We start from the raw sequence: 12,149 nt of genomic DNA on the forward strand, positions 1-12,149 counted from the left end.
AGGTTTTTTAAAAATTATTACTATTAGAATATAAATAGATGAAATAACAATAAAAATCATTGCTTAAAACACAATTATTTAACACCTTGCCAGTATCGCCCGAATCCAGCTCGGACAACTACTAAGTGCAGTATTTGTGATGCCCAAACTGACTTCAGGAAGGAAGAAAATTAACGTTTCTATTTTGTGAGGCCCGGGCTGAGTTTGTTTCTACTTTATGATACTTAATTTACTACTTTCCTACTAGATGGTATTAGTGGTCTTAGTTTTTCAGTCGAGGGAGGGAAAAGATTTGTAAAATTTATGTATTGAAAATCTTATTTTTTTGTTTTTATATTATATTATACCAGTTATATTCAGCTTCAAAATTTTGTTTAATTTGCTATAATTGAATAAGATGCGTGTGTAATCCATTACTTTCATGTGTATGTAAAAATTATAAATACAGTAGTTATTGCATTTAAGATTTTATTTTTTGGTAATAAAAAACAGGGATGAGAGTAGTCAATCAGAAAGTAAAAAAGAGGAAATCCAAGAATGAATATATATATATATATATATATAAATCCAAAAAATTGACAAAAAAAGTGTTATTTTTAAACTTGTAAACCATGTGATTGTCAATCCCGATGATTAATTTTAAAATTGTACAGGTATTAATATGAATCACATGCATGATTTTAAATTGAGAGAATCCTGATATGAAGCTCTTAAATCACTTGAATATGAAACTATATTGAATTTAAAAAATGCGAAAATACAAATCATGATGCGTAAGTTTTAGATCACGAAAATACGAATCACAATGTCCAATTTTTAAATCGTGCGAATCCCAATGTCTAATTTTTAAAGCACGTATAAATATGAAAATCGATGTTTGATAGTACAACCACAAAAACGAGTCATGACATTGGATTTTAAGCTCGCATAAATACAAATCTCGTAAATTTAATCTCGTAAATAAGAATCGCAATGTACAATATTTAAATCGCCTGAATAAGAATCGCAACGTTCAACTTTTAAATCAGATAAATACAAAAATCTATGTTTGATAATAAAATAGAGATTTTAAAAATGCATAAATACAAAACGCAATATTGGATTTTTAAATCTCGTAAATAAGAATCATAATATACGAAATTTAAATAGCGCAAATAACAATTTCAATGTGCAACTCTTAAATCAGGTAAATACGAATATTGATGATTGATATTAAAATTGCGTAAATAAGACTCGATATATTTGCAGAGTCTGGACTTCGGTTTTCTAAAAGGCTGTTTTTGTTTAGACATAATAAATGAAAATTAAATACAAAACATACAAAATACAAGATTAATTGAATGAGTAAATAAATATTTTCACCGCAAATCCACCTTTTTTTTTGTTCACTTTCACGCCAGAAAACATGAATCAGCGACGCCTGAATTACGAAAATACGAGCTATCCGGCGGACGGATAAAAATACGGAAAATCTTATTTTCTGTGCGTAAAAGCGGAGAAAATAGTTAAAATAAGTACAAATGTGGAAGGGTTAGCAGCTATGGCGTAGTTTTAATTTTCTGTTTATCTTTGAAAATTGTACATAAATATAATTATTTTATTTCAACAACTGAATTTTTTAAAAAAACGGGATATTTATAAATAAAAAAAACTAAACTTTTAGAGAATCAGAGTTTTTGATAAAAAGGCTGAAATTCAAAAGACAAAAATCTTATCCCTGTATAAAGGTCAACCAGTTTTATTCCAAGGAAAATTAAATTCCTCATAAAATATTTTAACTTGTGCAAAAAAAAATTTCAGCGGAAATTAGCGGGGAAAATGGAAAAATCTGTAAAAAAGCGGAAATCCGAGGAAGAATCACTAAAGGGACCAAACAATTCTTATTTAGCTAAGCCAAAGCTATTAAATTCTAACTTTCTTCTTACTAGTCAATCAACTAACTTTAATAAGTATCAGCCTTATTAGATTAAACGAATGTATTTACAAAAAAGATAAAACTGTTGTAAATTTTAAAAATTTTGCAAATAATATGTAATAATATAGTGTTTTATTTTCAATAGCTAAACATAAAATTACTATTATATCTCACTATGACTTAAAAATACCATAAGTTGGAGGCAGACAAATTGTATATTTTAAGTGAACTTTTCCACAGCACTATAATAATAAAAGATGTAACAAAACGAGACACCATCATCTCTTTAGTCTCTTTGTAAAAAAGTAATTTTAGAGTTAAAATTTTAGCATGACAGAACACGGTCGAAATTTCGATTGCAAGATGTTACAAACACAAAAATGAGTTCCAATACTTATAACTGGGACAGGTATTGTGTTTCAAGTCAGAATCTCGATGACATCTCAGTTTGTTTGCAATATAACTTTAAAAAAAGCTTATTCTGGTATTCAATGTCAGGGTGCGTAGCCAAAACTTTCAACAAAAAATAAGCACCTTTCAAGTACCTAAGAACTCAAAATATTTTTATGAACCATATACATTAACAAAATGCAGAATAATTGTCACACACATTCAAGCTAAGTCAGTGTGCATAGCCAGTTTTCAACAAAAAATGAGCAACTTTCAAGTACTTATTTTAAGCACTCAAAGAATATTTTTAAGCACGATATACATTAACAAAGTAATTATTCTGACAAAGAACTCTTTACTGAATTATATTAGCCACCATAAAAAGATCAAAGAGATTTTTCGGTACGATTTCAGTGGGTGGAAAATGAAGCCTGAAATTGAGAATATCTTACAAAATGCAACAGAGATGCACATGAGAGTGCAATAATCTCATCAAACCTGTAAAATGATTGGTGCTTTCATACGCTACGGACCAACGGTACACTGAAATAGATTGTGATTCAATGAATTGTGAGAACGGTGAATAGAACAATTTGAAAACCACGCTTTCGCATAATGCATGGCAAAAATTGATGTGGTAAAGAAAAAATCTAATTTTCGAATAGGGAAAATTAAGCAATTTTTAAAAACACCCAATGAAAAAAGCATCTTAAGGGCTTTTAAAAAAGCTACCATGTTTGCAATGAGAATCACACAAAGATTTGATTTTGCACAGTAAAAAATCTATTTCGTATAGCCTAAAGAAAGATAACATTTTAATGAAGAATGCAATAAAAATTTGTAAAAATTTAAGCATACCTGCCAACATTGGCAACAAATAAAAAAATGGAGATTTTACTAGTGACATTTTTTACACTATGAGTAAAGTTTTGATACATCATGCATAATGATGAAAGTCAAAAAAAGAGAAATTCAAAATTGGAATGAAATAAGCACTTACATTTAGTGATGCATACAAATCTTAATCTCTTTTCTTAAACCATTATTCATAATTACAAAACCTATTTTATTTTATAACCGTTGTAGAACAGTCAACCCAATTTTGGGTTTACAAGTACTACTGTTCAACTCCAAAGCCTCGTAATTTTAAACCCAATCCAGATGACAAGAGTCTCTTACTCCTGGATCAAGTATTGGAAGAAATGTACCTTCATGGAGGACTTTATGATGAAACTAACCCGCATTTGCATTACATGGAGAGGAAGACCACGCTTAGCCTTATGGCAAAGGGATTCTAACCCATGATCTGTGTAAAGGAGGATATTTCTTGTCAGCATCGTGGCCAGTGCAAGCGGGATGCAGATTTGTATCGACCAGCCATTGCGAATCTGGTTTACCTCATTGGAAGACGAAAACTCTACCCTCTGAGCCATCGTGGCTCGTTTTAAACTATTAATACTCAACATATTGCAGTACTGACAATAGCACTATCTGTTGAGGAATAACAGAAATATTTTTGCCATCAGTGGATATTTCATCTCCATTTTTTTTCTACTTAAATTTCTTTAACAAATAGGGAGAAATTAGAGAATATACTGTAAAACAGGAGATAGTCGTAAAATACAGAAGTCTTCATTCAAAAACAGGAGACTTGGCAGGTATGTTTAAGACATTACAAAAACAGAAACTCACCTGGCAATGAAACTAGGAAACGCAAATGGTTTGTTTCTATTTCTTCATCAACAGGCTGATAAAATGGACCATAGCGCTGTCCCCTACACGTAGGCTGCATTTTGACATGGATATCACAGTTACCAGAAGCTCTTACACCGTCCAATAGTGTCGCTAAAAGGGCATCTCTACAGAACAGAACAATATTTTAATCGAGCACAACGCGAGTCATTTTCTATTTTAAAGTAATCATTTTACCTGTCAGTAGATGTGTAGGAACGGACTTGACCCATTACATATTCTATTAAGAATTTTTGAGGATTATCGGGATGGCGTATCAATGCATAAATCTAGAATTATATGAGAAAGAATTATAGATAAGTACAAAACAATTGCATAATACCGTATCCAAATCTTTCAATGAAAAATAAGACCCTTTTAAGTACTTTTTAAGCACTATATACATTAACAAAACAGTTTTCAAAGACTTTACACGATTATGACAAAATAACTAGTTTTTGACAAAGTTTCTTGATTATATTAACCACCATAAAAAGATGAAGAGGGTTCAACGTCAGACAGTGGAAGTCTGAGAATATGCAACTGAAAGTGTCATGGAATCAATAGACACAGGTCTGCAAATATTTCATCAAACATGATTGCGCTTTCATACGTTATGCCAAAATGCATTTTGTTGGAATGAATTGTGAAAATGCTAAATAGAACAATGTGAAAATTATGCTTTTCTTAATATTTAGCCAAAATAGACATACTAAGGAAGAAAAATCTCATTTTCAATGGAAAATAAGGCACCTTTTAAAAAAAAACAAACAAAAAAGCACCAATAAGGGCTTTTAAAAAACGAAAATAAAAAATAAGCATCTTTAAGCACTATTTCAAAATGCTATGCACCATGTGATAGCAATAATAAAACAGACAATTCTTAACAAAGCACAAAATGTGTGTTTAAGAAATGGGACATAGCTATTTAAGTAAATGGGCATAGCATTTGATTCCTTTTTTAAAATTTCTCTTACAAAAACTTTTTTTTAATAAAAAAAACCCTAATTGATCCAAATAAAATTGCAACGTTGGTGATTTGTCTAAATTACTTACTAATACAGTTCTTCAAAACTAGTATTTTTTAAAAAAAAAAACATATTCAAAGTAACAGTTGTTTTTACAAGGATGTGACTGGTCCTATAATTTTATAACAGTATTAAAAATTTGAAACACCACTTTTCCACGTCAGATATTATTACTAGTATACAAATCAACTCCCTAATTTTTCTTAGAATTTTGGAGATTCAAAAAGTTGACTTATACACCGAAATGTATGTAAAATACTTCATAAATGGAATTGAATAAAAAATAAAGCTTACATTTTAAACAGAATAGACATTTAAAGTAATCAAATTCTGGACGACAAGACACTCCCCCACAAAATTAGAGCCTACCCCAAATTTTCGCGACTTTTTTTAAATGAAATAAATGCATTAATACTTATTTTATCCTTAAAACCTAAAACTATACTCCTTTCCCTTTATAACTATGAACTGTATCTAACAAAAAAAATTTTGTTTCTTAATTGAGAGTAAATTTTATTAAAAAAATTTTTTAATTTCTCAAAACTTTTATTGCAACATATGTATACATACATATTCTTTGCAACAAAAAGTTAAAAAGACTGTGGGAACAGTTATCGCCAATGTCGACCTTCGTCTATGCAAAGATATCCCAACATAGAATCAAGTTAACGTGTCTTATATACTAGTGAATTGTAATTGTAATTTTGTAGTGGTAGACACACCACAATACTCCTCCACCAGAATTATAGCTCTGATAGAATTCGATGAACAAGATGCCAGTAGTTGATTCATTGTGAGAAGCCGGAAGAGCTGTATTAAGATCACCATACTTTTGAGTGCTGATTGGGAGAGATGCATTAAATACACAGTCATCGTCGCTCCTGTATTGCCTTTAGCAGTCGAATGAATACAATACATATTATGTAAGATGGGGACTGAGTAGCAACAGCGCAAGGAGGTGGATAATGTCACAGTCACATGAAGCAAGTCAACTGTTCAATGTGGACTATCCATCGAAGTAGGCGTGTTTTAGATCGAAGTGGGAGTTTCTGTCTAGGTAGGCATGTTCTCATCACGCCTGGTTACCAATATGGGGAGAGAGTTTTGGACAATGTCAACCTTCATCAATGAAAAGGTTCCCCTTCATAGAATCCAGTTAACATGTCTTATACACTAGTGAATTGGAATTGTAAATTTGTAGTGATAGACACGCTACAAAGACATTGCTTATTTAAAATAAAAAGATAAGGAATACTTACAGAGGATAAAGGCCTGAGTGTTGCAATTGAGTACGTTTGTGGATCTCTTTCCAGAAGGCAAGTTTCAGTCAATCCTAAAACCCTCTTTACGGGTTCCTACATAACATTTCGATTTATTACTTACAACACTTTTATTTATCAAATAAATGAGTCACATTACACATTATATAGAAGAGAATAAAAGAAAACCAGTTCTTTGTAAGGAGTGAAGAAAAGTAAATAAATTGGTGTTAATCAACACCACAAGACAGACACAATTAAAAAAGCTAAAATAATCCCAATTCTTTTTCTTATTTATTATTTGTTGCCCTTTGGGGCATATTATCAGATTAAGAAGTGTTTAGAAGTACAAAATGAAGATTAATTATAAATTCAACAATTACCATAATCAACAGTTTTGTAGTGTACATATTCCTTTCCAGCCATAAAAAACTATTTTCAGAGTACTTATAGAACAGTGTTATCCACAAAAAAAATGGAAAGCAAACACAATTATTATTTTAAAAAAATGTTTTTAATTAGTCAATATTGCTTCAAATCTTTTTTTTAAGCCTTCAGGTTTAAGACAACAGTTAAATATCTTGATTTAAACTGGTTATTTATGAGAATGTATTTGTACTAAATATGATACCCATGGCAAACTGGGAAAACATGACAGAGTCTAGAAAAACCATGCATTTAACAAGGACTCTGTTTGGAATCAATTTGAAGAAACCGATCCAGAGTTTGACAGCGAAAGTGGTCTCGGTAAAGAAGTCGAATGTTCGACACGTGGGTTCGTGTTTTCTTAAGAAAATATGCTTTGCTATGTTTTAGAGACATGATGAAAAATAATTTAGTAGTCTCTTCAATTTGGTGTTTGTGTGATACTTACAATGATATCAAAGAATAAGAATTTAGGAAGAAGAAAAAAGAGGGTGCTGTTAAGGATGAAATAAATGTCTTGCTAACAAAAGTTTGGGTAAGTAACAAAATTTACATTTTCAGCAGAACTCTGAAAATTTTTTGTCTGAATATAAACTATAATAATAAAAATAAATGCAACATTCCCACAAATTTTGACTTTAAATACAAAAATCTTTTTTCTACTCAATTATCGTTGATTTTAAAAAAATAATTTTTTAGAAAAACGTTATAAAAGAAATATAAAAGTTATTACATTTTCCTGAAATATATAAATTTCTTTTAACTTAAAACAATATTTAGGAAAAAATTGTGATTGCGGAAAGGCCATCACAGGTTACCCATTGGCAAAATGGTTGTTGTCTAATTTTTTGTGATATTCCCCTGAATTAGCATTAAAAACGATCCAGTTTGAACTATAGGTTAGAATTTCTAATTCTTAATTAAAACAATGAAAACAAAATTGATTCGCGGAAGTAGGCCAATCAACGATCTTCAGATTTGTGAAATTCCACAAATTTGTGAAAGAATCACATGCCTGATCTGCTAAATATAGTACATATATGTACTAACAAAAGATGTAATTTGTAATAAATAGAAATTTATTATAGTTTTTTTTTTCAATACTTTTAAAGCGAGATTGTAATAAATAGAAATTTATTATAGTTTTTTTTTTCAATACTTTTAAAGATAGATTATTTTTCTGTAGATGGCACCACTATGGTAAAGTTTAAATTCAATCAGAATAATGATATTTTTTTTTGGAAATTTTGAATTAGTCATTTAAAATGGGATTTTTGGGGTGAAATCTGGGTAACTAAATTTATTAATATTTATTGAGGATGCTATTATAACTTCTACAGGGTATTAGTGGATTTATGATTGTTTTTTCTCAGGGATCTTTTTTTTCTTTTTTTTTTTGGTACTGACGCCCGCCGGATGCGGGATGACTCTGGATTTGGTAAACAGGTCAATCTAGATTCTTTCGCCTTGCTGAAGGGAGGATAAAAGAGAAGTGAAGAGTGTGGCTAAAGGCAGTAACCCGGAGGATACGGAGCTTGTCCGCAGGAAAGGTGGTCCGTGACAGCACCTCGAAGATGGTGTATCGTGAAGTTAAGGAAAGCTAAACAGAAGTCTCTAGCGGGAAGAACGACCGTGATTTGCCGAAGGCCGATATCTTCGAGACGGTGGGCCAAGTCCGAACGTATCTATGCTGGAAGTCCGGTGTTCCCCTTCTACATGCCTAAGCTTAATGAAGTTAGAATAGCTGGAGAAATTTTGGGAGCCTAGCCGCGGAGTTTGTCCACGAGCTCATCTACCATTCCGGTGGGCGTTTCCAGAGGGCGAACAGTAAATTCTTTTGGGTACTTATAAAACTTTAAATTTTATTTCGTTAACATTTTAGAGGAATCATTTACTGTAAATTCTGAACTGTTTATGTTGTGTTTTTTTGTGTAGGAGAACAATGAGTATTTAAGTGTGATTTATAGACATCACAAACCAAGTCTTAAGTGTTTTTAGTAATGTTAAATGCAGTTTTTATTTCTTAAATGTTTTTTTTAACGGTATGAATTGAAGTTTATGCTTGAGTGTTTTAAGGTTGTATGTTGTTTTAATTAATGTGGAATTATGTTTTTTGAAGATTTAGAGTTGCAATAAAAATGAGTTTTAAATGTTAAGAGTTTCCTGTAATTCATTCGATACTTGCCTACTGTTAAGTTAAATATAGAGATCACAGCTAGAGGGGTAACGGTACAAATTTCATTTGTTTAATTTGAAAGGTTGACTGATGCACGTCAAATCTGTCGAGTCGTAAAAGTCCTCCATGCTCCCATAACAAATCAATACCTCTGTGGGTACTGGATTGGAGATCGATTGTTCTCTGATTCAGGTCAAAATTATGATCTGTGGATGTATGAATGGGTCCGCCCTATAAACGGGTGCAACGCATGGTATGGCAGAAGTCGAATTCTTAGCCATAGATGGCGCCACTGGAAAACAAGAACAATCGCACCCCCTCTGCCTAAAACAGGCATACGTCAACAACAATTTGAAAGGTGCATATACAACTTGATATAAGGTTATAACGTTAGTAAAATAATGCATGAATTTACTATTAGATAAAATAAAAAAGTAGCACTTAAATAAAAGTACTAAACTAAAATTCAAATTTATTGCTTGAAATGAAAGTCATGGTTTTTGATTAAATTAGAACTAGTCATCATCCTGCATTTGAACCACTAAAAAGCATTTTGCCCAAAGCATTTCAGATATCAGTTTGTTTTTTGCTTGATGAGAAGATTAAGTTTAAGAGGAGCTTGTTCCAATCGTGATATTTGCTTTTTTCTTATTTCTTGTTTCAATTAAATCGTTTTTTTTTTATTCATTATTTTTAGAATTGTTAAAGGAGAAGAAAACATTTATTGTAGATTAGTTTCAAATAACAAAATTTCATAATTCTTAGAACAAGGTGCATAACCAGATTTTTCAGCAACGTACTTTTTAACTATTTTCAAGTACATTTTAAGCACTCAAAAAATATGTTTAATCACTTTCCAAAAAAAAAGATCATAATTACGATTTGTGCAGTACTGAATTTTTCTTTTCCTATCGTTTAAAAATCTAGATTTATAAACATAAAATCAATAAAATTAAAAATATCTGCAAAAAATTTACATAATCATGAAAAATTAACTAGTTCCTGATAAATATTGCAAAGAAAATAGTAAAAATCATGCTATTTTTGTAATTGAAAACGACAATCAATACAGCAAAGGAAAAAATCTCTTTTTAAAAGATAGAAAATTAAGCTTTTTTGACAAACCTCGAATAATAAATGCACCTTTAAGTGCTTTTAAAAAACGTAAATCGAAAATAAGCACTTTTAAGCTTTTTTTTAAAAATGCTACGCATCCTGTAGAAGTTATGGGGAAAAAACTTTATTTAAATAGATTTGAACGGAAATTCTTGAAAACCATAATCTTTACAAGTCAACCATAAAACAGTTGTCTTGACGATGGAATAATAGTGATTACAGATAAATTGCAATAGTTGGTATCTTTGAATTTCTTAAATTTTATTACTGTATGGGACCCCAAATCCAATAGGACCTGAAATTAGGCACTTAATCAAATTTCATTTTTTTAAAAAGAAATTTTTATTGATTTGAGAAAAAAATCAGTTATATTCTCTTTTTACTTGGAATTTTTATTCTGCTGAAGTAACTTTATTTTCTTTTAAAAATAAAAAAAAGCATGAAAAAATCTGTGTCAAATGAAACTCTGTTCCTAAAGCAGTTTAAAATAAAGGGAGCAGTAAAAACACCTGCTTATCAATCTTGACATCGGTGCACTTGCTCTACTGATTTGTCCCCACATTTCCCTCTCTTATTTGACCATAAATTCACCACACCCAGTTGACATTGAAACTACCACGTAGGATACAAAATGAATTAAATCCTTTTTGCGGGTTTTTTTACTTGATGTTTAGTTTCTTACGTCGGGACAGTTTTAAATTCACCCCATCATAATCTATGATCAAAACTTAACTAAATTTATTGGTTTTTCTTAAACTAACAGTATAATTGAATTATTGTAATATATGGGGGCCACATTGGAATTTCCGAAAGAGATCCAAAATTCGGCAGATTCTGAAATACGGAATTTCGTCGGTCCCACGAGTGCCGGATTTGGGGTCCGATACTGCATCTATATTAGAAAATGAAAAATAAAATAAAAACAGGATAGCATTAAAGCTTTTAAATTTCTGAAATTTTTTTTTAGTTTGGCAAACGAACTTACGTTGTGTCGTCGAGACTCCTTGTGGACAATAAAATCACAGAGAGATGTAATTGCATCATCAATACTACAAAAGAAAGAAAATTAGATAAAAATCTAAAAGTTAAATAATAAAATTCATCCTTGAAAAAAGAACACAACAAAGCTGAAACCTGTATTTTCCCAGTCTTTGATCCCAGAAAGAAGAAGTCTTAATTGAATCTTTAGAGATTTTTATCGCAACTCCGATGTTTAGAGCAGCAGTTTCAACAGCTTTTCTTAGGAGCTCATCCCGCTTATCACTAATAAAGAAATGCTGAAACCGAAAGTAAAAAATCCAACAAATTAACAAATAGAGTTGTGGAAATTGAATGCACTATTGAAATAAATCAGGTTTTCCTAATTTTACAACAAAGAAATCCAATGATTTCATCCATTTCAAGACACATTCAAAGAAACAATGGATTTAAATCACAAATAATATTGATATTAAGACAAAATATTATAGTTAATAGAGAGAGTATTTATAAAAAAGCAACAATTTCTTCACTAAACATTGGGTTTTGGGCAATATATATATATACATATATACAGTAGAGAACCCATTATCCGGAATGATCGGGACCATCGTTATTCCGGACAACTGATTTTTCCGGTTTTCTGAATCGCTATAAAAAGCAGTTGTTTTTTTTTATTGTCAAACTCAAATAAAAAAATATATATATATTTAGAATAATTTTAAAAAACTCTTACTTCTTTTGACAGAGTAGGGAACTAATGATTATTTCTAAAATTATGATTAACATCTTTTAAATAAGAAAGAAGAATTCTGAAATCTTTTGAGGAAAAAAAAAAATTTTTTTTTTTTTTTAAATGGAGGGAAAATGTATCTAATTTCGTTCCGGTTTTCTGATTTCTGGATAAGAGGTTCTGTACTGTATATATATTATATGTTAGGATTTCAAAGCATTGACATTGCAAATTCTTAATGTGGCCAGTATTTATTGAAAAAAATACAGGAACCTGGAGAAAAAATACAATTAAAGTAAGGGCCGGAGCCCCCAAAATGAGAATATTACATGCTGGTGGATAGGAAAAAAACAATAGTAGTATATGGGGGGGGGGGGCTACAGGACACTTTGCCCTT

General features: G+C 30.7%; 1 protein-coding gene across 3 annotated transcripts in view; it reads right to left on the minus strand.

The window, feature by feature from the left end:
* LOC107453078 (receptor mediated endocytosis 8) overlaps positions 1–11,315 on the minus strand; it is a 124,237-nt gene extending 112,922 nt beyond the window's left edge. For 2 of the 3 annotated variants that reach the window (XM_071180348.1, XM_043054082.2), the window contains exons 1-5: positions 11,176–11,315; positions 11,027–11,090; positions 6,324–6,419; positions 4,235–4,326; positions 3,998–4,164 (exon numbers count right to left, since the gene is read on the minus strand). In XM_071180348.1, coding sequence (XP_071036449.1) covers positions 3,998–4,164; positions 4,235–4,269 — 202 coding nt within the window. In that variant the 5' untranslated portion in view covers positions 4,270–4,326; positions 6,324–6,419; positions 11,027–11,090; positions 11,176–11,315. Of the gene's footprint in view, positions 1–3,997; positions 4,165–4,234; positions 4,327–6,323; positions 6,420–11,026; positions 11,091–11,175 lie in introns of those variants that run through there. The other variant, XM_071180409.1, reaches the window with a different exon arrangement.
* Between the last annotated feature and the right edge of the window lie 834 nt (positions 11,316–12,149).

Source organism: Parasteatoda tepidariorum, chromosome 1, assembly GCF_043381705.1.
Source record: "Parasteatoda tepidariorum isolate YZ-2023 chromosome 1, CAS_Ptep_4.0, whole genome shotgun sequence".
NCBI classification, from domain to species: domain Eukaryota; kingdom Metazoa; phylum Arthropoda; class Arachnida; order Araneae; family Theridiidae; genus Parasteatoda; species Parasteatoda tepidariorum.